The 27936-nt window shown below is 35.9% G+C and overlaps 1 protein-coding gene and 1 long non-coding RNA gene across 2 annotated transcripts in view; one reads left to right on the forward strand and one right to left on the reverse strand.

Moving 5' to 3' along the window:
• Nucleotides 1–3092: 3092 nt before the first annotated feature.
• On the forward strand, nucleotides 3093–23372 carry FGL1 (fibrinogen like 1). Its single transcript, XM_017813162.1, has 8 exons — nucleotides 3093–3205; nucleotides 7238–7311; nucleotides 12710–12890; nucleotides 15296–15455; nucleotides 16879–16976; nucleotides 17878–17966; nucleotides 18528–18715; nucleotides 22505–23372. Exons 2-8 carry the CDS (start codon nucleotides 7246–7248, stop codon nucleotides 22662–22664), a joined length of 942 nt encoding a protein of 313 aa, XP_017668651.1. The 5' UTR covers nucleotides 3093–3205; nucleotides 7238–7245; the 3' UTR covers nucleotides 22665–23372.
• LOC108496638 overlaps nucleotides 3126–27936 on the reverse strand; it is a 31740-nt gene continuing 6929 nt past the window's right edge. Inside the window, exons 2-3 of the long non-coding RNA XR_001874542.1 lie at nucleotides 26643–26792; nucleotides 3126–3222 (exon numbers count right to left, since the gene is read on the reverse strand). This is a non-coding gene — a long non-coding RNA (uncharacterized LOC108496638). The remainder of the gene's footprint in view (nucleotides 3223–26642; nucleotides 26793–27936) is intronic.

Below are 27936 nucleotides of genomic sequence, written 5' to 3' on the forward strand. Positions count from 1 at the left end.
GCACAAACAAATTAATTTGTAGCAGATGGAATGAAAGTACATTTTGACAAACACACAGTTACCATGTTGTGGTTGTACAATCTTTGACACTTCCATATTTCCACATGACAGCTGAAGGTGATGTAAAACTTTCCTGAATAAAAATCATACACCTGACAAAAAAGTAAAGCTTTATATTTTATAGATTATATTTAAAACCTGTCTTACAACTTAGCAGGGAAAAACTGGTGGTTCCTTGTACTATGAAAGCTTCTTATGCGCTTACAACTTCTTTTGAACCTGAATGGTAAAAGAATAATATTATGAATGCATTATCTTGTGTTTGCTGATTTTACAATCATAGAATGGTTTGGGTTGGAAGGGAAGGACCTTAAAGATCATCCAGTTCCAACCTCCCTACCATAGGCAGGGACACCTTCCACTAGACCAGGTTGCTTAGAGCCCCATTAAACCTGGCCTTGAACTTCCCGGGACACGGCATCCACAACTTCTCTGGGGAGCTTGTTCCAATATCTGGCCACCCTGACAGTAAAGAATTTCTTCCTAATACCTAATCTAAACATGATCACTATGCAGTTTAAAGCCATTACCTCTTGTCCTATTAGTACATGCCCTCCGGAAAAGTCCCTCTCCAGCCTTCTCATAAGCTCTTTTTAGGTACTGGAAGCCTGCAATGAAATCTCCCTGGAGCCTTCTCTTCTCCAGGCTGCACAACCCCAGCTCTCTCATCCTGACTTTGTAGGAGAGGTGCTTCAGCCCTCTGATCATCTTAGTGGCCTCCTCTGGGCTTGCTTCAACATATCCATGTGCTGGGGGCCCATGAGCTGGATGCAGCACTCCAGATGGGGTACTGTGAGAGTGGAGTAGAGGGGCAGAATCACCTCTCTTGACGTTCTGGCCATGTGTCTCTTGAAGCAGCCGAGGATACAATTAGTTTTCTAATGGCCAATAGCCATGTCTGGGATTATCCAAAAATGTTAAACTTCTGTCAGAATAAAATACCCAGGGAGACACTCACCTGAAAGTGCTAATATAATGGGAACAAAGACCACTGATTTCTTGTGCTAGATATTTCTTTTAAATATCCACAAAATGATCTAATACAACTGAATATTTTCACCTTGGTTATTGGAAGTCCTAAACATCTTGATTTAGTTTAGAAGTAAGAAACAGCATTTTATCCTTTATACATAATTCTTTGAAAAAAATTATAGAAGAGTAATTAACGACCCTTGCCATATTTTCCTTCACTTCTGTGCAAACTCTCCCAGGAGGGGCAAATCTGAATAAGATCTATGTGAACATCCAGATTTTAACTGGCCATAATAAGGTCTTTGACATTTTTCAGTGTTCAGTGTTGGATGTATCCAAGAGGTCTCAGAGAGGCCTTTCTCACTTCCTTTTGTGCTTATATGACTTCCATTTGTGTATTCTTTGAAAGTCTTCTACTAAGTAGGTTTATTCTTACAAAATCATTCTGATAATGGGTAGCCTATAGACCTTGTGAATAATCTCTGACTTGACACTCTATATAGTTCTTGTTTAATTGAACCACAGCCATATGTTTTAGACATCTAGCCTTTGTTTAAAGACTTCAAGTGATGGACAATCTATTTGTAACCCTCAATAAATTGTTTAACTTATTTTATTTATTTACTGGTTAATAAATCCAAGTTTAAAATGCCATGCCTTTTTACTACTTTCTAAATTCAGAGCCCACCCACTGAGCAACCATAGGTTAAGAGTCATGCTATGAACAGGTATCTTCCTCCTTGAAGAAGTCATTAGTGATGGTAAGATTCTCAGCAAAAATGACTTGCTGAATGATTTTGAATTTTTGAATAATTCTTAGTGTAGGCTACTCAGGAGTAATTTATTGCAATTAATAAATATTTGAAATGCAGAATATTAATTTAATTAATTGATATAAAGTAATGAGGAAAGATAAATACTGCTAGGTAACCAGATTCCAAATAATGCACCAGAAATTATTCTGAGGAAGTTTGCAACAAATATTAGTCTTCAAAAGGAAGTATCTGAAGGGAGCCTACAAGAAAATGGAGAGAGACTAATTACAAGGGCATGTAGTGACAGGACAAGGGGGAATGGCTTCAAACTGGAAGAGAGGAGGTTTAGATTAGGTATTAGGAAGAGGGTTACTTAGGTTTTTAGATTAGTGATTACTGTGAGGGTAATGAGACACTGGAATAGATTGCCTAGGGAAGTTGTGGATGCCCCACCCTTGGATGTGTTTGAGGCCAGGTTGGATAGGGCTTTGAGCAGCCTGGTCTAGTGGAAGGTGTCCCTGCCCATGGCAAAGGGGTTAGAATTAGATGATCTTTAAGATCCCTTCCAACCCAAGCTATTCTATGATTCTATGATATTTGTACTGTGGAATGTAAAGCTCCTTTTATTGCTTTTGTTCAGTATTTCCTTAAGAGTTTTTTCTTTCAGAGCATTCCTTTAAGCATACTCATTTACTGAACTTTTTGGGAAGAGCCAACACAGAAGAAGGGCAAAAACTCAAACTGCATTTTAAAACATTCTTGGATGTATTTGTCTGACTCTAAAATGCTTATTTAGAAAGTGATTTTGTTTAACAAAGTCACTGAGATCATGTGCTTCTGAGTTCCTTAGCTAAAAAATACTAACAGCAAACAAGATTCTTTGTCCTTTTTGTTGCCCTTGGCTTTGTCTGTATTATGTTTGTTACTTTGGATTGGATTTTTTTAGCAGATTTCTTTTTATGTTACACCTCTAATGTGTCATTTCTAGTCTGAGTGATTATGGTTTTTTTCTAAATCAGTTGAGTCAGTTATGCTCTCCATGTACATCTGAAGCCCAAGAGATTTAGGCTCTGATTGTGGAAAGTACTGGAGTATATGGCTGAATATGATGCAGAAAGCAATTTCCTGGATCAGAGCAGTGAAAGGGAATGGATGATCCTTTGTTATTTTTGGTCTAGTTTTATTTTGGAAGTGTTGTGTTAGGCTCAGAATTACCATCATATCCTTCTTGTGTTGCAATTTAGTCTTGATAACTGCAGCTTTTCTGTAACATTCCAGCCCAGTGACTCATAGCAGATGTAAGCCTCAACTCTACAGAATTTAATAGCAAAAACAATCGCAGCTTGGGAAGGGCTCTGGAATTCTTTGCATCAGCCGAAGAAGATTTAACAACTTTGAGTTCTGTCCAGAAGTTAAAGGTAAACATATAAGGTACCTGTGAGGGAAGAAGGAGGAATTTTGGCTTATTTCTATAGTTATGGTTTAAAAATAATGTTTTTGAAGGCCATATAACTGGTGCAATGTCGTTAATGATGTATGAATATTTTACGGGGACCTAGCTATTTTCCTGCATTTCTAGATAGTTAATAAAACCAATATTCAAATCTGTAGTTTCTAAATTTATATTAGTATATGGCTGTATGGACAAGGCTGCTTTTAAAACCTAAAAGTAAATCAAATCATGAATTATTGTCCATTTTTCAGATGAGGAAAACATGGTAACTTTTGTAACACCACCTAATTTGAAAAACCCAAATTTGTGCATGAGTTTAATCATTAAAACCAGTTTGAATTTTAAGAAAGCAAAACAAAAATCTTTCCAGTCATTATCTATCCTTTTGGCAGATTGTCTCTTATTGTATTTATTAGTAATATGATTCTTATTGACACTGTGCTAACAGAAACAGGCATCTGTATTCCATCTAGTTTGACGTCTCCACAGTTCAAAAACAAAACAACATGCTGACGGTTCAGAATTTTTATAGCACAGAACTTCTTTATCATCATCAAATCTATTTAATAGATTGTTATTGAAAGACTTGGAAAAAACCATCAAATTTAGGGGAAATTTGAACATAGGATTGATTAGCTGCATAGCCTGTAAAGAAAGCCCAGGCATGGACAAGTAAAAAGATATCTTTCTAGAATTTTTATTCCATAGCTTTGAATAAAAATTTCTGCACAGCTGTGCAAATGCACATTCCAGGTGTAATCTCTGCATAGTAAATGAGTAACCTCATGGAAAATATTTCAAAATTTCAAAAGAGTTGCCCTTAAACTTCATTTTATTAAAACAGAAGGTGATTTTTTTTCTTTCAGCTAACCACTAAGGGCTTATGTTTTCAACTTGAAAATATTACACCAGATTTTTCTCATTCTATCATGATGTATGATAAATAATCCACACGTCTACTGTCTGAGATTAAGATTTTCGTGGAAAGGGATATCCCCTGCACAATTTTTTTTTCTTTTTGTTAAATCAACACAGGTGTTATAACAAAAGTCTTGAAAGTCTCTCAACACTTATTAACTCTCTCAGTTCATCTGTGACTTGGATTAAGATCTGTAATTTTTTTGAAGGTTTTTTCAGTGAATGCTTTTTATTGCATTATGTGTTAATGTTTCTCAGCAAATAGCTGTAAACCAAGGTAAATATTTAAATAAATGAAGAAATCAGTTTAAGAAACCGACTTTCAAAGGACTCTTCCTAGAGGAAGATGTTAAGCTTCCATTGAACAGAACTGTAGCTTTACATATTACCAAAGAGCATGGACATGCACTTTCAGAGATTTGTTACTAATACAACCTTTACTGAAACATTTTTTAGAAATGTGGAAAACTAAGTAAACTGTTACCCACATTAATTCCATGACTGAACCTCTTGATTTGGGTAGTGTATGCAAAGCACTTTGAAAATGTATGGGGCTTGACTCTATTTACCACCTCCTTGTCACTGTAGGATTGACCACTCAGCAAATCTCATGTCACTGCAACTGGGAGATCAGACAAACTACAGGAGTTTATACCTGCTGAAAAACTGGCTCAAAGGTGCAAGGTCCAGGATCAGCACTGCTGACTGTCCTCTGCCTTGTCTGGGTCTCCCTGATGGTCAGTGACAGAAGCAGAGAAACAGTTAGGTTACCCTTTTCCTCTCAGAGCCTGAGATTTCAGGTCTCTTCCTAGTCTTTTTGACCTTCTCCCATTTTTGGAGGAGAACGGCACACAGATTTTGGTCTCCCCAACCCTATTATAGACCCACTCTGGTATTTTTACCCTGTGTCCTTTCTCTTTCAATCTTCCCTGTTTCTGACTGAAACATCTGCCAAATGGAGCTCTCATCTGTTCCCCCTTTAAAAGACTCTTAATTGTCTTACGATCGTAGTGAGCTCATATTGTGAATGGCTACAGGATCAATACTCATGGCAGAAACCTCTCTAATTTAAATAACAGAATTCATTGACAGGCAATTCTTGCAGATTCCTCACACACACAGACACTGGCCCCCATTTTTAATCCTGTAATTCATAGGCTTTACCACTTCAAAAAGTATCAGAACTTGTTGCATTGAATTCTGGTAAAGTTTCTAATTCAAATGATATAACATTTATTTGGTTAGCATGAAGAACAATTTACAGCTTTAAATTCAGAAATTTTATGGAATAGAAATAACAGCCTAAGATTTTTAGTTCGCACTTTTTACTCAAGAAACACTCTATAGGTAATTTTTAATGGATTTCTTTGAAAACTAAAAAATCAGCTTAGTATAGAGCTTTGCAGCTTAATGGTCGATGTTGTATATGTCCAAAATGCTTAAAAGGACTTCTGAGCTGTTTGCAGCATGGGTCAATGGTTACACAGTACCCTAAACACTTTGTGTCTTCACCAGTTCTGTGCAAGACATGGTATAAGAGTTTCAAACAGATACACTTGGGCCTCACAACTCTATGTTTTCAAATATGATGCTTTCAAACCAGCAAATCTCAGATGTAAAAAAACTAAAACAAAACAAACCGATGCTGCTTACTTAAATAACTGTAATTTTAAAAAACATCCTAAGTATTTTATAGGTAGATGTTGAAATCTGAAATTTGGCTGTAATTTGTAGTCTTGCATGAGGTTTTCAGAGATTGGTGAAAATAAAAGTTGGACTTGTCCAATTTTACACAGATTTAGAAACATACTTTTGCTTATCTTTGTACATTAAAAAGCAGTCTGCCAAAGTTCCACTCATGTTTATATTAATTCCTCTAGAAACATGAGTGAAAATTTTCGTGAAGTTGGTGTTTCAATAAGCCCATGCTGGCATTGAATCATTACTCTCTGTTATAGGACTTACACTTTGTCTAACCACAAATGTTTTAATGTGTTACTGTCCCTGGAAGCATTCAAAAAACATGTAGATGAGGTGCTTAGGGACGTGGCTTAGAGGGGGACCTGTCAGTGTTAAGTTAATGCTTGAACTCGATGATCTTGGAGGTCTTTTCTTTAAAGACTCTATGATTCTATGTAATTAGCTGATTCAGTTTGATAAGCAGAAAAAGCAGAGCGGGCACATATTCTGATTTAAATAGGTGTTAGCCTATACTAAAATAAAATATTTGTAGTTAAAAGGAAAAAGAAACATTCCTCGGTTGATAGCTTCCATCAGTATAAGTAATTAATTCAGAATATCCATGTAAATATTATAGTAATTGGAGGCCTTGGTTTCTCATCTGTGAGCTGAAAAGCACACATCTACCTTACAAAAAAATTGTGAAGTTCTATCAGCTAATGTTTGCAAGGCAGTGAGATACAATGGTGGTTGTTTTAGCATTTAAAATAATTTTCATATGAAACAAGGGGGTTTAAAATGCTGTGGGTCATACAGTACAAAATATCCATACCTATCAGTTGAAAGATATCATCCTTGCAACCATTAGAATAAAAGTTGATAACTATTATGCATTTTCCCCCCAAATTACTCTACAGCAGTAGAATTATCTTGATCTTCTCCTGGCACACAAAAGTTGCACAAATCTTTAGTTCAAGGACAACTAGCTGAATTCAGATTTTAATTAATAGTTTATAACAGAGAGCTTTCTCACAAATTTAAAGGACCAACAAAGAATATTGACCTGCTTTTCAGCTCATTTTAAAACATTTTTTGCTTTTGTCTGGAAAATAAAGTATGTGAGTATGAATCTTGAATAGCTGTTCTAAAATACATGGAGAGCTCTGATACAAAGTGACCTAAAAGGATAAATTCTAGTTTTACTGGATTTTGGAGTCATATTTTATCAGACTATTTTAGATATTTGTAATGAAGCCTACATATACATTATATTTACAATTTGAAAGAAAGGAATTATAGGTTAAATACACTCTTCTGAATAAAATTTAAGATGTCAAGTGTAAATATTAATTTCAATGTTTAAGTTAACTACTGTTTCATTTGTTCCTCTACTTCACAGCTTCCAAAATGAAGATTTTGATAATGATTGATTTTGTCCTTGCAGCTAGCTTGATGGACGCCATTGGCAGCTCTGTAAGTTCCAGTAATTATATTTGTCTACAGAGTTTCTTCTAAATATTGCATACCTTGTCCTCCACAGCACTCACAATGCATCTCATCTACATGGGATGGCAGAACCTTTGATGGAAAATATTACAATTCATAGCAAAAATGAAAGAATGGGGAAATAACCTCAAATGATGTTCAGTGGGGACAAGTTTCCAATAAGGAAAGAGGAAACAAACGCGTAAATATACAACGGAAGATAAATCACTAGGCAATGGCCAGTGAAGAAAGAAATCGAGTCAGTTTGTGACTGGATCTGATGTGAAACAGGAGGTGATGTACCTTTGCTAAAAAAGGTATCATATGGTGCATTGAGGCACGTTGTACAGAAGGCACACAAAGTGGTTACGCTACCATTCAGGGGTAATGCTAACTCAGAATAACACCTTTGGTTTTGAGCAGCATACTTACAGAAAGGCAAAACCCAGGAACTCCTAAAGCAGTGACTGCAGCAGTAGTGTTTCTGGTCATTGACACTTGGGAGGAAAAATGTTTCTGTCCTTTTCTACCTTGTCCACTTGCCACGCAATTTTTTCTCAAACAAGATCCATAGCTTCGTATTCTTACTTGTTCCCATGTAATTGGATTATAATTCACACTCAGAATCAATGATCAAAACTCACTTCTAGCTCCCAAACCCTTCTGCTATATATTCTGCCTCTCCAACAAAAAGCCTAACAAAATCACACTTACTCTGCTGTTTAAAATCCCTCCAACCTCACCAACCCTGCACTGCCTGTCTTGGCTGTCCTTCCTAGTTTGATATTCAGGTCCTAAAAAGACCTAAAGAGATTATACTGTTGATTCATAATTGCCTAGGTAGAAGTGGTTGCTGAATGTACAACTAGATAAGCATCATTGTTTGTAGCTTACATTACCTTATGGAAAACTTTTGTTCAGACAAGTGGCTTTATAGAGACAGAATAAATAAATAAAGACAGAATAAAAAGCAACTCCTCTGTAATCACTTCTGCTCAGTGGAGAAAAATATAATTTTTACAGAACCCTACTGAGAAAAAAAGGTTTTCCAGTTAAATGCATTTACTTTTTTTTAAAATTATTTTTCATTTGGAATGTTGTGGGCTTTAGCTGATCTTGTGAGTAAAAACCGGGAACATTCTGAAATTTACCTATGTTTTCACATTTTAATCTCATTAAAACACTAATCTCAGTAGAGAGATATTTTAGAGCTAGTTTATATTCTAAAAATATAGGAAATAACACCCCAAGTAAAACCTTTGTATTTTTATAGCTTTCATAAAGTATTCTGAGTCTAATTTGTAGCATTAATTTTAATGGAAGGTCACTAGCTGCTAAATAATCCACACAATAATGGAAATGAAGGCACATTAATTACAGCAGCTGGTTAAACACGGGACCATGTGCCCAAGAGCTGTCAGCAGTTGTTAGATAATTGCTTCTCAATGTGTAGTGCAAACAGTTGCTTCACTGAAACAGGCAGAACAGATTGTGTTCAGTCTGGTTTCTAGCAGTGGGCAACACTGTCCACTGGAGACAGTCACAAAGAAATTCACATTTTGTTGAGTATTTCAATATTGTAATAGTTTAACTTTGGTCCATATCTAACAAAAGGAATAGCAACGTGTTATAGCTGTTGACTTATAACCCTAAGTTACATTGTGCTTTTGTGTTACTCTAGCTGTGCACTAGTTTAACTCCTGTGATTTTAAAAGAGTTATCCTCTGAAAAAAAAGTGTAATAGAACATAAAAAGAACAGTTTGATAACCTGCAGATCTAAAAGCCACATTGATCCACCTTGAGGTTACACAGCTACCCTGTGATTGTCCCACAGGAAAAATTAGGTGTGGAATTCCAAGCACGAGACCTGTGGTTTTGCTGTCCAGCAGCAAAGTATAATGGGATTTGTCTGGAGTTGACAGAGAGAGACACCCATGAGGAGGCTGAAGTCAGGGAGAGAAAGCAAAGTGTCAGATACCAGTACTTTTCACATGAAGGTTACTTTCAAAACTTGATTTCTGCGTAATCATTTTGTTCTTATGGTGTAGTTATTCAGTATGGCTAGTCATTTCTGGGTTGCCACTTCCTAGGCACTGTGAGCTTAAATCCTTTTTAATCAGGAAATTGCTATGTGTAATGTAGATATATTAATTCACAATTTTTTAGGTAAACAATAAAAAAGATCCATTTAAATGCACATTTAAGAATAATATTTAGATGAAGCCTGTTGCAGACTTGTGTTTAATTTGGTTCAAAGGAAAGGACCTTTTATAGTGATATATAAAGTAGTGTCATACAAAATTTAGATATCAAGTTTTCCTAAGGTATGATAATATTTTTTGAGAAGTTCTATACTTGTAATACATAATTACATTTGGAGAATAGTTTTTAGCAGTATGAATAAGGGAACTGATAGATGAATTTCTACAATACCCAAAAGAAACACATTTAGTTACCTGTAGCTGCCTCTTCTCAAATTCACAGTCTCTTGCTCTCTCCAGAAGGGAAAGTAGCTCTTGGTGGCCCAGATCTTGCCATATGTCAAAGAGGCAACCCGCCTGAAGCCTTGCTATGAAATTACAAGGTCTTGGAAACCAGGGCCACCATTTCCAGGTCTTTCCTATTGTATTTTACTGGTTTCTCCAAGGTTGTGTGTACTGAGTTAAGACTGATACAGGCTAACCTTCTCAATAAACAAACACTGCACTAAAACTGGTAAGTGTGGCATGATGGCCTCTTTATCACTCTTAACTGAATATTATTAGAATTAATATTTGGTCTGACTGGGAACATGGGAATTTTTTTATAGCTTTACTTCTATTGTTAACATTAGCTCATCAGGGTGAGCCTGGAAATATTTTTTCAATATATTTTTTTATTTATTCACTCTTTCTCAACTCACCTATGCATCTCTTTCTCTCTCATCTAAAGCTCTCTAGTTCTCTATAATTTTACGTATGCACACAGGACTAGATTTTTGCAGAGACTTGTCAAGGAAGCCTCTTCTAAATCTCCCATTGAATTAATTTCCATTGAAAATTCATTGAAAGGTTTGGATGTAGCTGCAGATACCCTGAAAAGACTGCATAATAAATAGTGCATCTTTTCTTCGTAATATGCTGCATGTCCCACATTAACCAGTGCATATGGTCAAATAATATCCCTCCAAGCCACTGTGGCAAGTTTGTCTCTGTATGTCCCTATATTTTATCGCCTTCTCTCATTTCCTGCTAGCAGAAAAGGAGGATATGCTAGGCATCTCGTATAGCTATTAACCACTGAGAAAGATTTTCAAGGGAGTATTCTTAAACCAGATAGGACTCTCAGGATATCAGGTCATTGGCTGCTTTGTTTATTCCTTTAAAAGGTGTTCGGTAAACATGCCACTGGCCTTACAGTGTCCCCTTGCGGTCAAGCACTGTTGTGATTCCTCAGCCGACCCCAACCAGAAGGGCTCAGCTCTGCAGACACACCTGCTGTCCAGGAAGCCCGACGTGGGCAGCCCAAACACAGAGAGGCAGCTGAACCTTTGACAAACTGCCTAGTTATGCCACACACATATATATATATTCCCCATTCCCCATGTGTATTAGATTGCAGTTAAGAATTAATCAAAGCAAGTATCTGATACACTTCAATAATACTTACATTTGAGGCCAATATTTATGATTTTTCTGCAAAGTCTGATGATCGATTTTTTCAGTGTAACTAGATATTGCAAACAAACAGAACATTTTGTTGGGAGTGTTTATGGACAATAGGTGAAGCCTGAGCCTGATGCGAGTGATAGTATGCAGATGCCACTGGAGGTGCATCAGTGTGCTAGTTCAGACCTCTCCACAGTTCAATGTGATAAGGCAACGTTCTAAGATACCAGTTCTTCCACATGCATGCCAAATGTTACAGGTCTACATGTAAATAGTGTTCCCTATGAATGAGGTTATACCAATGTAGAACTACTGCAGATTTGATCTTTTATGTCAGATTTGATCTTCCATGTCCTCCTGTGAGGAGAGGCTGAGGGAGCTGGGGTTGTTTAGCCTGGAGAAGAGGAGGCTCAGGGGAGACTTCATCACATTCTACAACTATCTGAAAGGAGGTTGTAGCCAGGTAGGTGTCAGTCTCTTCTCCCAGGCAACCAGCAGTAGGACAAGAGGGCACGATCTTAAGCTCTGCCAGGGGAAGTTTAGGTTGGATATTAGGAAAAAAATTTTACAGAGAAAGCAATCAAGCATTGGAATGGGCTGCCCAGGGAGGTGGTGGATTCACTGTCCCTGGAGGTTTTTAAGGTGAGACTGGATGTGGCACTTAGTGCCATGGTCTAGTAACCACAGCGGTGTTGGATCAAGAATCGGACTTGATGATCTTGGAGGTCTTTTCCAACCTGGTCGATTCTGTGATTCCGCGATTTCCAAAAGTTTGTCCTTTGATTTTGCTTTTACAGGACTAGTTGTGCTCCTGTGCAAGCACCATAGCTACTAAACTCTGCTCATATAAAATTGTAGACAGTGTTACTTAGGTCACATTTCCAAAGACTTTCCCCCTCCCCTTGAAATAAAATTTATTTAATATCTATTTAAAAGTCTAGCGATTGTTTTAATTTAAGCTCCCCAGATCAGGTTCAGCTCACTTTTGCAATTTTGCCATAGTCTTTAATCTAAAACCAATTATTTATTGCTCTGCATAGAGTCAGCATGTCAGAATTTGGAAAAGCTATTCCAGCTCTCTTGTCATTTATCTGCATTTGCACCAGGGTGAAATGAGTGCAAGGTATCACCTTATCAGAATTGCCACATTTCTCGCAATATTAAGTTTTAACTTTAATTTTTCATGCATATTCACAGCTTCTTAGGGACTATTTATTTTAGCATGCCAAAAATTATCTTAAAACTTTACAATATTTATGTTTGCAATGTTAAGGTTTTTATCATAAGCAGTATGGGTTGCATTTCTTTAAGATTCTAGAACCATCACGATGTCAGTAGCAGGCTTCACTGGATAGCAAATCTCTGTGGATGGCAGGTGATAGAGAATAAGCCATCCTTATGATAGAATCTGTAATATAGTGTTTTTACCTAAAGTCCCCTCTGCATGTTTGCAGTGCGAGCTGGTAGTTATAAGCACTAAAGAGAAGGTCTCTTTGCAAAACAGGTATGTGTTCTTAATATATATTTCATATATTACACTCCGTAATAAATGAAATAATTTTAAACAGGGGTAACACATGAGGTGGAAGTCAATATAGTGTCTGTAGGAAATTGTGATCAAAATGTTTTATTCAAGTTAAATTTTATTTGTGGGGGTTTTTTGGTTGGCTTTTTGTGTCACATGTTAAATTTCACAAAAATTTGTTGATTTTACAATAAGATATGTTTTCCTCTTTAGGATTTACAGAAATGTTTTCAAGAGCAGATACAACTTCAGGGCCAGGTGAGGCTTCTGGAGCATCGTGTGAAACAGCAGCAGTTAAAAATTATGCAGCTTTTAGAGAAGAAAGAGATTCAGTACAGTGACAGAGGAGATGAAAACAGTGTCATTGACTTGGGAGGAAAAAGGCAGTATTCAGGTTAGAAATGAAGCTATTCTTTTCATTTCCATGAGTACTGATACACAGAAGCTTTAGCACAATTGGGCCCATTGACTTATTGTTTTAAAAGCTCATCATAGAATAATTGTTTAAAACACAGTGTTCAGCTTTTACCTAGACCTTCTAGGCAGGGAAAGATTGTTAATGCCAGATGGTATAAATCAAATCAGGATTGAAATAGTTCATTGATTTATTAATAGTGCATAATTAAAAAACAATCAGTGAACAATAAGTTAAGCATAAATATCAGCCATAAAACGGGAAAAAAGTAAATAACAGACATTTACAAAATGTTAATCAGAAGTTACAGATTGCTAAACACTGTTCTTTGACTAATCTCAAAAAGTTCTAACCCACAGGGTCAGTTCACATTCACACATTCAAATGGTCTCCTGGGTTACAAGCACACACCGGCTCTTCCAATCTGTAAAGTTCCTGAGACATACATATTTACACACATAAGCCTGGCATAATGACACCTCCATCTCACTTTAATAATATTCTGTATGTGGCCCCATTTTGACTGAGTTAGATTCAGCTCATGACATCACAGCTTCTAAAATACTGGTTTAAAGTTGTTTTTATATTCTCACCAGCATTGTGGTGGTGATCTGCTCCCTCTACAAAGCTAAGTGTTGTCTTGTAACAGCTGCAGTGAGGCCAAACTCTTAAAATAATAAAACACTATCCAAAACAACAGTTGGATTGAAATTACAATCGATTCCTGGATGGTGTTCATTTCTTATTTTCCAGTTCTAGAAAGCCTAAACTGCTATTATTTTTAAAAGCCTTGTTTGAATATACTTCTAGTGTTTGTGCTGCTGGAAGAAATCACAACATATAACAAGGCATCAAATATAACAAAGCACCATTAAAATTAAATTAAAAGCAGTTGTAAGTCTGATTTTAAATTTTAGCTATATATTTATTTATGTACTCAGCATCCTGGAATACTTTTTTAAAAATATTATCATGGCTGACTCATTTGCTACTGGAAAAGATTATTAAACCTACATTTCTCTGAAAGGCATTTGCATTTTCTTAGCACATGCCTCAGTTTATTTTCTGAAAACATTACTCTAAATAACAGATGTAACTTGTTCCCATTTCTGATGATTTTTTTCCCCATTAGTTCTTCACTTTATTTATAGCTTGGGAAATGCTTTTTCCTGTTCATACTGCATTATTTCACTTAAACTGCTGTAGCATTTTAATATCAAGAGAGCTGGATAATTTGAGTTAGATAGTGAGGGAGAAATTCCACACTATATACAACTGCTAAACATTAAAATATGCTTGTGTTTTGCACAAGAAATTAATGGATAAGAAAAGCTATTTTCATGTAAGCCAATCAAACATTTGCTAGAAAGACAACTTAGCTGTTATTTAAATCATGTTTTCTATTAGAATTTATTCAAATCCTGGCATAGCTATTTGTTTTCAGTATAAAGTGTTTATTTTCTGTGTCTAATCTTCGCTGACACTTTCACTGACAAGAAATATAATAGTTCAGAAAATTCCAACAAGGCCTGGAAGTTCAGCCAACATATTCATAAATGTTTCAGAGAATGCCATAAAGTTAATCAGCTCTACCTTAGCCAGGAAAAGCAGAAATGCTGAAAATCATACGTCTTTCCTGTATGACTGTTTAATGGTAGATTACATATAAACAAAGAATTCCTTTCATTTCTTAATTCCTAGAGGAAAAAATATAAAATTATACAATTACATTGCTGCAATATTTCCATGAGCTCTGGATTTTGTGATTGTTGTAAATAATATTCATCAACAGCAATGCAGGCCAGACTGTAACTGGTATCAAGTTGCAGTGCTATCATTTTAACCATACACTGCACTTTTTGGGAGTAGTATTGTATATATTTTTGCATCTGTTTGGTTGAAAGGACAAGAGAATCAGGCCCAGCAATTGTTTCTGTTTTCTAACACTGGAGACTCATACTCTTGTTTTTGGCAGTTCTGCTGTGAACTTTCTGGACATAGATGTACATGTTTATTTTATGCTGGAAGCAGGATTCTAATGTGGATCATACACTGTAAATTAGAAGTGACACCACTTAAAATGGAGGAATTATTTTGCTAGGCAAATGAAAACAAAAATTATAATATTTTATGGTGGAAAAAATATTCCTTTGATGAAATGTCAAAATAATTACAACAATAAATATTCCTTTATGCTCATAAAGCAACACAAATGCAAGAAAATGCCCAAAAGTCAATGAAATGTGTTTGCAAATATATTTTTTTATTAGTCTCATTCATATGTGACTTCTACATGACATGACTTGATTATCTCTATTGACTTCTGATTTTGCCATTAAGTACAAAACTAAAAAAGTTGTGTCCAATCAATGCTTTGTGAACAGATTGCGCAGAAATCTACAATGATGGCCATAAGCAAAGTGGATTTTATAAGATGAAACCTATCCAGAGTCCTACTGAGTTCCTTGCCTTCTGTGACATGTCTGAAGGAGGTGGTTGGACTGTTTTTCAGAGACGATCTGATGGCAGCCAGAATTTTGATAGGTAGGTACTAGACTTGGTCATTAAAATTGGAAACTAAGTGGAGAATCATTAAACCAGATGGAGGAAAGTTAAATCAGAATTCTAGAAGTATATTAATAGGTTGTTATCCCAGATAAAAGGGGGGAATGGTTATTCTGTGGGACAGCCTCCAGGTGAGATACCCCTTCTGGCTCTGGCTGTTTTCTATGAGACATCTCTGCTGGCCTTTTTCTGACAACTTGTGCATTTTACATGAGGACACTTCAATGTCAAATGCATTAACAATTGTTGGAGCAAGGACTCAATGACAAGTAAAGGACTACCTTGTCTTTTGCAAACAGTAAACATCTAAAAATGTAAAAATGCAAGCAATCTGCTTGAACCAAAATGCCATCAGCAAGCAAGTATGAAAGAAACACACCACAAAAGTAATTTGTAGCTCATGACAAAATGCCTCCAGGAAAAATAAAATGGTTGAGAACTTGATTTGTGGACAACTAACCTCCTTGTCTTTGCCAAGACTCACACATTTTTTGGGAAATGTCCAGAAGTGAAAACTTTGGCCCTGTGAACCACAAAAACAAGCCATTTGTGAGCCAAGAAAACTTCTATTTTACAAAATATGGTCAGACAAGCTACAGAAGCAATCTGTAGCATTTTGCAGTTATTACCACCACACACCACCTATTCTTTTCCCTTGCCAGAGACTAGCAGCTGCTAAAGTCGCAGGGGCTTCTCTTCCTTATGGTTGCCTGTCCATAGCCTTTCATCCATTGCTGAAGGAGGTTGCTTCTGATACAGGAAACATATGATATTTCTGTTCCCATTAGAACATGTCATGAAACCAAAACCACTAAGAGTTTCAGAGCCACTGTAGGCAGGGAAATGTATACACATTAATTCTTGCAACTATGCACCAGTATTGAGTTCAAAAATGTTTAGAATCTGTTAATAACTCAAAGCTAGAAATGGCTAGCTAATACCTCAAGTTACAAATTTATATATCCAGCTGCAGGAGTTTCACACCTTAATCAAATCACAGATAATAAAGAAACAATGCCTGTGAGACACCTACATGATTCCTTAGATTTAACCAGGAAAAATGTCTTCACATCAGATAAATTGTGCTATACCAGAGATTGGACTGAGCTGTTAAACTGAAACAAGAGAGGTTCAGATTGGATGTAAGGAGAAACTGTTTCACTGTGAGAACAGTCAGCAGGTTATCCAAAGAGAATGTGCAGTCTCCATCTCTGGAAGTTTCTGGACAAACTCTGAGTAACCTGGTCTGATCTCATGGCTGACTCTGCCTGGAGCGTGACATTGGGCTAGATTGCCTCTCAAGGTTCCTTCCAGTTTGCATTATTCTGTGATCTATAACTGTATAATAAACATCCAAACAAACTTGCTTTTTTGATAAATTAATGATTTATACTCTTTTCAGAGTCTGGGCTGACTATGAAGAAGGCTTTGGAAATTTTGTTTTGAAAAATGGTGAATATTGGCTTGGAAATAAAAATCTTCATTATTTGACTAATCAAGGTAAGATTTGTATTATAACAATAGTCTTCTTATAGTTTCTGTTTCTTTGCTCTTTCTGAGCCATTTTTTGTTACCCATTTTGTTAGCATAAATCCTGAGTTCTCTTGTTAGTCTGCATGGACTTCTCCAAGTTTCAGAACAAAACACACCAGAATATATGTTTTCTAACAAAAGGTTCAAAACTGTCATTGGGCCAGTGGCATGCAGAGAGCTTCCATGAAACAGGACACACTAGACAGGAAAGAATTCTCTCTATCTGTTTTGCAGTCAGCATCACTACCAGTCCAGTCAGGTAGTATGCTGTACCTGTTCATTTAGTCAGGGCTTTATGTGGCTGTGTGGGCTATTACATGAAGGTAATTCTAGGCCAGTCCTGTTGATCAGACCAGGTGTAGAAAGCTATTCCCATCTTTCTAAAAGTCACTCAATCTAAGCTAACTTTGGCTTTGTTGTAGAATGATGCATATACAAAACTTACCCATTGGCTTAGTCAGCTAAATCATATGGGAATCAGTGCCACCATGATGTGATCATAGTATAACTCTTATTTTCAGAGTATAAAAATCTAATTTTCTTAGGAGAATGTTTATTGATTGTTTCTCACTATCTTTTTATTTCCACCTCAAATACCTTACTGAAATATAAAGTCTGCAAGGCCTTTTTCATTAGATTTTTAATTTTCTACATTTGAAAATCTGTACTGGAATAATTCTAAAATTTTTCTAAGCTGACTCAGGTGAATAAAGACAATGAATAAAGAAAGAAGACAAAAACCCATGAAATATGCTGTGGTGATAGAAGTTCATTATAAAAACATATTTTAATTTTCTACTATAATAGTTCTGAAAAGTAGTGAGAGAAGCTAGTTTAACTAAAATAATTTTTGTTGTTATTTTTCAAGGGAATTATACTTTAAGAATTGATCTAACTGATTTTGAAGGAGAACGGCGTTTTGCACAATATGCAAGGTTCAGAGTTGCAGGAGAGGAGGTAATAAAATATTAAATTACTGAAGATTTTAATAAAAATGTGGATTCCGTAGATCAACAATAAACATACACGTTCCCTAATTTTCATGAAGGTTTGTGTAGAGCCTTATTATATTTTCTTTCTTATACATGCTTATAATTTTCAAGGATGCAATAATAGTAGTTTACCCTGATACATTAATTTTACACTTTCTGTAAAATACATGTATCATTTGATTTAGCAGCCATAGATAAAAGCAGTTTTTCTACTTTTGTTGACACTACCAACAGTAATGGTACATAATGTTTTGATTTGTAATGTATACCGCAAACTCGCCTTAATATTGTTTTTTATTATGTCATTTATACATAAAGTTAATGACAAATTTTACCCATGGTAAGCATCTTTACAGCACTTCATTATCTAGTACACAGTATTTAAGTGGCATGATATTTCTTAGCATAAAAATAGTAGCAAATTGATCAGATTATTTTCCTCTTTGTGGTTTCACTCTCTGATATGCTAAGGGCCAAAAACATATTGGAATTTAATTTTTTTTCCTTTCTTCACATTTTTCATTAGCATTCTTATGAGATGAGCTGTGGTGAATACTCTGGTACAGCTGGTGATTCCCTTACTGGTGGATTTCATCCTGAAGTAAAATGGTGGGCTGATCATCGAGGAATGAAATTCAGTACTAGAGACAGGGATAATGACAACTATGAAGGTAACTGTGCTGAAGAGGAAAAGGCTGGCTGGTGGTTTAACAGGTACTTTGATTTTATACAGTTACTGTCAACTATTCTGCTTCATGCATACTCAGACAATAATAACATATAGTAGAAGATAGGATTGACATTGTTTATTTATTTGCAATGTGGCCCTGTCTCCTACCAGAGATCTCAGTGCTGGTAAGACTGAGACTCACTGTAGAAGGGACAGCACCTACTGCACAGGTCTCTGTGACAATGGTATTTGCAGTAGGTCATCTTTGTTATCAGGCAGTAAGGAGGAGATAATTCTGCCTCTTTAAGGTAACTAGTTTTTACACAAGCAGGTCATGTAGAGTCTGCAGATGTATCCCTGTTGTGCTTCATTCTTGCGTTTTTCCTGCATTGCACTAGACCAGATGTGGCAGTGCTGAAAAATATCTGACGAGCTAAACTAGTGCCAGGTTATCAAGACTCATTTTTTTCACCTCAGTTCACAGCATCTCACTCTTGTTATTCCTTCTATACGAAGATGGTAATGTGTCCATTCAATTTCTGTCAGTAAGTATGGATGGACTGAGACAAAGATTTTTTTAAATAGGGTTCAGTGAAAGAATTTTAAAACTCTACTTACATGCAGAAGACCAATTCAAAAATTAAAAATGGGTAGCCTTAGCACAGTCTGTACAGATCAGCTATGTTCTTTCACATAATTAATTGGATAAATATAGCCATGAAGAGAAACTATGCAATCTCACTGTGTAATAGGTTTAAAATACAGCTCAGGGAAGCATACTACTCTCTCACTGTGATCTCAGTTCACTTGGCAAGAACTGCCAAGCTGGATCAACTCCATTGTTTCTGTTGTGTCATCATTTGTTTCTGTTAACTCCTCATTTTCCAAATTCTGATTCCATAAGTAGTCTCTGTGACCACCTTAGCTGATATGATGTAGCTGTTAACTAAATGTTTCACAATTGACTACTTATTTTAATACAGTTTAATATATTTGCATGGATAGTGTGCCAGTAGAGTGTTTGAGACCTATGGCAAAAAGCCACATGTAGACAAGGGGTTTTTTTTGATTTCTCAGGAAAGCTAAGATATAAAAGGAAAGACAACCATGCTGGAGATTCTTTTCAAATGAAATCAGAACTTTTGACGATTTAAAGGAATATTTAGACCTCAAGTAGCATTAAACTGATATCAGACCACTGCATACAATTTTTTATTTTTAAAAAACTTTTTTTTTAATATTGGATTGATTTGGACAAAAGAATGACCCCTTTGCAAAAGAAGCTGTACAGCAGAACTTGACAGTTATTTATACCTTGTAGCTGGTACTACACAACTACTAAAGATAGCTGACTCCTACTAGGCTAGTTCCTATTATGGCTGTGTAGTTAATGCTCTTAAAGTGACAGTCTATCTGGATAATGAATATGAGTTAATAATAGTTTTATTTCACTGCCTTGCTATTAACTTTTTTATGTTAAGCCTAACATAAAACTGAAAACTGCAAAATACTAGAAGAAGTATCATGAAATCCTATTCAAAAGAACAGTACTGGTAGAGAAAGGAAAGCACTCAGAAACACGTATTTGTCATGCACAGATTAGCAAACATAGAAGGAATTAGTGCTCTTGGCTGGTTTATATAGGAGCTCCCAGCTATGAAGGAATTGTTTATAGCCAAGTCTATGCTATCTGGACTAATGAAATACAGAAAAGCCCAGATAATATGAAAACCAAGGGACAGGACACAAGTGAGGCTTCACGAAAGTAGCTCAGATCTAAAGTTACCAGTTTTGCTCCAACTCAGAATTTGTTATCCTGAACTTCTGCAGAAAAATGGCTCATCTGCATCCTTTTGTAAGCAAAGCTCTAGGAGAGATTTTCATCTTGAATGCAAATCCACAGAGCCAGTACTACACCCAGGTCATAAGATTTCCTGCATCTAGGGTGCTGCAAAGGTCAGTGGGTTCATAACTACTGAAAGGAGAGCTAACAGTTCTAGTTGGGCATGATCTTATCTCCCCCCAGCACTCACAGTTTTAGTTACACCATGCATGGATGATAATAGTGGATCTGTCAGGCAATAACTTGGGGCCATAGATCTCACTAACTCAAGCTGCCTGGCTCACCAATCATCCCAGAGACAGCATAGCTACATTCATGTGGGGCCTTAGAGGAGTCAGTAAACCCAGACAGAATTCAAAAAGTTCTTCAGGGAACAAACTCCATTTCTCTGCATCTGTCATATCATTAATATGTAACTCAGATAAAATGTCCATGGGTAGTTCAGAGTTGACTGTACTTTTGAAACTATGGTAGTTTCTTACTTTAAAATTAACCTATGGGAAAGAAAGGAGAAACATAGGCTAACTTTAAGGTATTTATTGACTTGTGAATAATGAATGTTGCTTCACAATATCATATCAATAATCACATGGCAGTTGTTAATTTAGTATGTCCAGTTACTTCAGGCAGCATCCAGTTGGTTAGTGAATACTGTATATTTTGGCCATTAGTGCTTCCTAGCACTAATTAAGGCTTTTCACTGGCTCATGTTGCTGTTGACAAATTATGGTTTGCTTGCTTATGATTCTTCTAATGAATTCTGTGTTTTGATTCAAAGTAGACAGAATGCCTGCTCATTGCAGAATTTGTATGGTTAGAAAGATTATGTCACTTCTGATACAAGTTTGTCATTCTCAAAAACAAAGCCACTTTTGATGTCCACAAATTATAAGCTTTCAACTAACACATTATCAAAATTGAGCTTCAAAATTTTAAGCAATAAAAAAGCATATATAGATGAGAATTTTCCCACAGGGCTTTTATGGCAGTTTTTATTTCTCAAAAACTTTGTTAATGAAGTGTAAGCAATGCCAAAAAGACTAAGATTTGCCAGTAATAATATTCATAAGGTTAATTTGGAATGTTTTCTGTTTGTGTATTATCTGAAGTCTGCTTTTGGAATCCATCATGGTGTTTGACAGCTAAATATTAACAGCACTAATAATGAAATACTGAATTGGCAGATAAACCAAGCTGATCCATCACAACGTGCTGCAGAAGGAACAGTCAGTTTGCTCTCCATAGAGATCTAAATTTCTTTCTTGTAGAAACCAAATCAGTATCAAGCTTGTGCCAGTTCTTATTCAAGCCTTTGAGGGTTTGCTAGGATTTTTTCTTTGTTCGTTTCAACCACTGTATTTAATAAACTGTAACAGCATTGCTGCCTCAGCCTGTTAAAGAACCAAAAAAATGTACTTTGTATAGTCAAATAAAATGCCAATTCCAATGATCCAGTGAGTTGGTATACATATTTTTAATTAGCGTTCAGATTTCATCTATTTGTAAATAGAAGTCCACAGGTGAATAGACAAACTGATAGTGGTATTCAGGTTTTGGCATACAAAACACCATGTGGTGTAACAGGAAAACTTGAGGGGAGCTACTCTGGAACAACAAAAACCAGAATAGGATTTATTTCCCAGAGTTTTTCTTGGTGTATGCTCTGCTGTCATCCATGGCCTGAACAACTCTGGAATAATTCTCCACTGAAGCAGATTCGCAGGAAAAACTCCAAGAGCTAGTAATGTCAGAAAACGAGTGAAAGGAACAAGCAGAACTTTTGTTTTAAGGAAGTGAAGAACACTTGCAGTTGTGCCCTAATTAAACCACTCTTGTTTAGGCTCACAGAAGTCCACAAATGCAAATTCGTGCAACTGTCAAACTCAGCTGTTTGACAAACATGGCAAAATTTTTGACTAGCACAGAAATGACACATTCCTGAAACTTTTTGGCAAAGCCTCATTGTTTTTTCCCCTTACTTTCCCACCAGGTGTCACTCTGCCAACCTGAACGGTTTGTACTACAGAGGTCCCTACACTGCCAAAACAGACAACGGGATTGTTTGGTACTCCTGGCATGGGTGGTGGTACTCCCTAAAATCCGTTGTCATGAAGGTCAGACCAGCAGATTTTGAACTAAATATTGTTTAAGTATTTTATTAAGACGATTCACCTAGTTAATCTTTTAGGAAATTATTCCAAATTAAAACAGATAGGCCGATTTTTGCTTCTCATCTATGCATATATAAATTTGCAATAATTCCTCTGCAACTAGTAGTTTTATGAGATGTGAGAAGACAGTCTGGCCTATGAATCTTTAGATACAATACTAATGCTAATATGTGTACAGGTTTTTTTTAAAAATGGCAAGCATTCATCTAGGAATAAGGACATCTTCATCAAGATGGAGAATTTTTTGCTTTACAGTAACTACAAATCCTTTCACCTTTAAAAACCAACATTATTGTTATGGTGTTGACCCAAAAATGAAAATTAATTGTACTTACTGCAGTAAAAAACCTATTCAAATAGAAGCATAAGGTTTGCTCAGTGGATGAAACATACTTGCTTTGGAATGGTTCAAGACTTTAGAAGTGAATTTCCTGTAAATTCCTCTAGCGTATTTGTTGCATGTGTTGTGTACATAGCATACACAAAAAGGTATAAGGAATGAGGCAGGAAACTGAAGAAAGAGAAGGGATGCTACCAGGCTAGAATCAATTGAATCCAGCATAGAGAAGTGGATTGTCTGTTGTTGCTGAAGCATTCCTAGGGCTGGTCACATCATTTCAATCTAACATTTCTAGATGGTCAGTAATTATGCTTTTCATCTTCTTGGTAACATTATGCCTTTTTTTTAATAAAAAAAATAAAGGACTTTAATATATTGACATGTGGAGTTTAACAAAAGCTGCAACTAATGTTAATGTGAGCTAAGCTTTGAACACAATGAACATGTAGAGAGAAGTGTCATTTTAGAGGTTCTTAGTGCTTGACACTATAAATATCTACTTTCTTTTTTTTATCTGTTAGACTCCACAACTCTCTAAATTTGAATGTCCCGTTCAGTCACATCAAAGTGGTTCTGCTTCTCCTTTTCCTATGTACTTGTCTAGGCTCTCTGGGCTTTCCTCCTTCTCAAAGCTGCAGATCCACATTTTTCTTTTACAAGAAAAATAATGAGAGACTCTGCCTAACCCTGGCTTTTGTGCCTAGTACTACAATAGACTCCAACAGCCAGCAATAACAAGAGTTGCTGATTAGTGCTTGCTGCCATGGAGAAGATAGGAAAATAGGAAAGCTCTCTGATGAAATGTAATCCAATTCTGCTGGGCAGATGCAAGTGACGATTTCCAAAAAACAAAAAGGATCTAAGCTTGCTTTCTTAAAATAATTTTGCTTTTGTGGTTGTACTGCCACTCTCTCCCCCTCTGTCCAAATACAGTTTTTGAATGTGGCAGCCACTTTCAGTCACGCTTAACATAATTGAAACTAACTTTTGGCAATATGTCAGTCAGTTTATAACTACATTAATCAGAATACAGGTCAGTTGAATGGTAACTATCTGCATAGCCATTTTTCCTTCCATATTCATCCTCCCAAAACAAAAGTTTGTAAAGAACCCTTGAAAGATTTGCATGGAATAAGGGAAGAAGGATGTTCAGAACAACTGGAGAGAAAAAAAGAGAGGTTCGTATGAAAAAATCTGACTTAATAAGATAAATCAGATTACATCTAAACAAAAAAAAAGGAATTAAGTAGCAAAAAAAGAGCATTCAGGCAGCTAAAAAGCATGCTATAATGTAAAAATTGTGCTGATAAAATTTGGCAGTATAGAGTTTTTGAGGTCTCTGCCTTTTCTGTTAGTAGCAGGTATTCTAGATAATCCAGTCTTTTTCTTTATGTGTCAACAGATAATGTGCTAGAGACTTCTAGCCTCTATCCCTGCATGAGAGGACCAGTAAACAGCTCTACAACTGCTCATTTTGAACTTTGTTTCGTTAGTTACACCAAATTAAATCCTGTATCTGACAGGAAGGCATGCCTCCCTATGTGGGTGTGTGCATGGTGAGAGAGAGGGAGAGAGAGATTCAACATTAGAACAGAAAATCTGGTAAAGTATTTTTATCCAATTTTATTATAGCACTTAAAATTGATTCCTATGTAACTATGAGTATGTCCGTAGGTATGAGTTATTAATAAGGTAATGGAAGTTTTGGAGTAGCTAGAAAAGATGTTATAAGTATAGAATCTCCCATAGTGATTTTCACATTCTTTTGCTACTCTGAGAAACATTTAATTATTTGGAAAAAACCGGAATGCCATTATTTAGAAAATGTATAAAAATCCGTTTAGTTTTTCACAAGAAAATGGAAATATTAACTCATGAATCTGGAGAGCATCAAGCCAGATCATATTCCACCTAAATAAATGACATGGAGGATTTATGTACAGCAAAGTTGGATCTCTAGCACACACAAAGAAGACCCTCAACAGGTACAGATTGTTCTCATAAAATCTACAGTAATTTTTTTTATGTACTCCAGAATAAATCCATCCTCTTTATTTATTAGAACACTAATGAAATCTTTCAGCTGAGTTAGGGTGCTTTTGACATATTCTGATGATGTAAAATTTCACTACCTTTCTATACTGGAAATCGTAAAATGAAGGAGAATCAAATCTTTCTTTGAACATCTTATAATGCATTTATATGTTTATTTGGACTGAATATTCTTCAGAACAAGGAAGCATCTAGCATACTGTTAGCAACATACAAATATTGTAGCTAATTTCCACCATCTTTCTATGGCCTTTCTTTGTGCAATAAATCTTTCTGGCCACATGAAAAGCATGTGAAAGTGTTGTAATTCAAAATGGTCATATAATTGCTCTTAAATAAACAAAACATTTATTTTCAAAAGGGAAGTTTTAATAGCTACCAGACAAGACACAAGCTGGGAAGAGAATTCCTTTTTCTGCCAGGCTTGCCTGTTCATATTAATTTATTTCCTCAACAGGTACAAACATGTTCTAAAGTAGTCTTTATTCTTACAAGACAGCATAACAAAGTCCAGTTTATTTGTTCAGGTGTTAGACAGAACAACATAACTCCCAAATAGCTGAAAATTTATACATACTATTTGATACAAATCATATAACCCAACAGAAGAAGAATAAGATAACAAGGAAAATGTTTTATCAGTCATGATTTAATAATGAACATAATGATAGCTACCAGCACCATGTAATCAGAAACATTTTTTTTTGTAGTATTTGTTCAAAGGAAATACTCTTGTATTGTATTTCTATTTCTGTTTTCTTGCATTTGCTAAACATATTGGAGATTAAAAGAAGGGAAACCACAATCCTAGGTGAATTAAATAAGCAATAAAAGAGCCTTATAAGTTACAGCATTTTTTTTCCCTAGAATATCTAGAACGCATTGGCAGAGCTGAGATACTGCAGTTTGGCCTACTGTTTTCCTACTGTTTTCTCTTCAGCTCCACTGTTTAGCTAGAGTCTACCCCTCCCTACCATTCCCCAAACTGTTATTCATGACACCAATTCTTGAACTCCTTTTGTAGGTATAACATTTTGTTCTGTCAAAGCTACTTCTCCTTGCTATTAGTGAAATGGTTACCCAGAAAGGGGATTTGAACCACAGCTTGCCAGATCTGTGAACATTACTGTCACGTTCCTATAGTTCACTCTTCATTAGCTCAAAAGAATGAAAATGCAGCTTTCCCTTCAGTAGTAGGTTCTCTTTGGCAGTTGTAACAGAGGTAGAAAGAGCAGAAAGAGTATCCAGGGAAGTATTTTGTATCTAAATTTTGAAAAATTTCCACTTATTTGTCTTTTTTTTTTAATTATTTGTCTATTAAGTGGTCAACTTACAAAGCAAAAATGGAGCTATTCAAAACCAGGAAGTACTTTTAAATTAATATGAGCATATGCTTGCTCTTTGCTCAGAGAGGGTCTGAGAATTGGGAAATCAGGAAGGTTTCAAGCATTCAGCTAAAATCCATATGCAAGGTACGTGCAGAGAGAGAAGTTATAAATTTTGTTAGGTAAAGTGCTTCTTCAAAAAGAATGAAACTTTAGTGATAGTGGCTGTTTGATGCTCACTTGTTTTTTTGTTGAATACACAGTGTTCATCCAAAAATCTTCTTTTCCGGGAATCTGAGGGCCATCTCAATGTTTGTTTAGTGCAGGACAAAATCCAGCTTGCCATTGCTACATCTTCAGTTAATTAAAACAGTTCCTCTTAATCCCATCCTAGTGGTAAATAGATTGCATCAGAAACAAAATGTTGATATACAAACACTGAATAAACAATCTTGGGGCCAAATTCATATGTTGGCTTGCAGAAGAACCAAAATATGGCCTTTGAAACAAAGTAGCTCACTTTTTTCTGTCCTTCCTCAACAGGTCATAAATATCTGTGTATAAGTTCCTTTTACCTGTCTCTCCTACAGAATCCAAGCTTCTTTCTTTTTTTCTTCCTGTCTTAATGGCAGTTCGATTAATGACCTGTTAGTTGTGCCTTGCATACCTGTGACTGCCTGGCTTAGGGAGCCTCGGTAGCTCTGAGGTTCTGCAGAGGCTGAGCAAAGGCTCCAAGCAGCTAAACTGTGGTCTTAAGGCACCTAAAATGGCTGTTGGGTCACTAAATCTATTGTGAGACTCAGTGTCCAACCTAGATTAAAAACAGATTGGATTGAATTATTTAATGACTATATCACCAACAGTATGGGCAGGAAGATAAGCAGATTCCTCTTAAAGGTATACGGCTCTCATAAATGATTACATGATTTTCAGTACATCCAGTTTTGTTTTCCTTGCAAAAGATCACAAATAATTTTCAATTGATGGTCTGTCATGTAATTGCAAAATTATATTGCCATGGGAGCTCCTGGGCAGGTACTTTATGCAACACAATAGTTCGTATTAAATTAGCTAAACCCAGACAAGTGACATATGAGCTGAAAGGCTTTTATGTTAGTGATATCCCGCACTAGATGGTGCTCTGTACATGGATTTTCTTAGGCAATACTACATCTGTAAACTAGTACAACCATTTCTCCTAATAAGGTTAATTATAAAATGATAGAAAACAAGTAAAAAATGTTTAAGTGAACTTAGTCCTGAACTTTTTTTTTAAATCATACATGAGTTCCTAAGGTTACCTAAACTCTGTGGATATTCTCAGCATCTAATTATCTTGAGGTATGGCTCATTTAGGTAGTTAAATTGTGGTTTCTTTATTTTTAAAAGTCTCCTATTACAATAGTAGTTTGTATTTTCTGATGATTAGCAAACAGGAAAAAAAACCTGTGCAAGTTGCAAACTCTACTTGAACTAACATATCTGCACTACAGCATTCCTGCTATGATTCCTCTACTGCTCTTCCCTGCTTGGA

The sequence above is a fragment of the Lepidothrix coronata genome, unplaced genomic scaffold (genome assembly GCF_001604755.1).
Source record: "Lepidothrix coronata isolate B3197 unplaced genomic scaffold, Lepidothrix_coronata-1.0 Scaffold0, whole genome shotgun sequence".
Taxonomy (NCBI): Eukaryota; Metazoa; Chordata; class Aves; order Passeriformes; family Pipridae; genus Lepidothrix; species Lepidothrix coronata.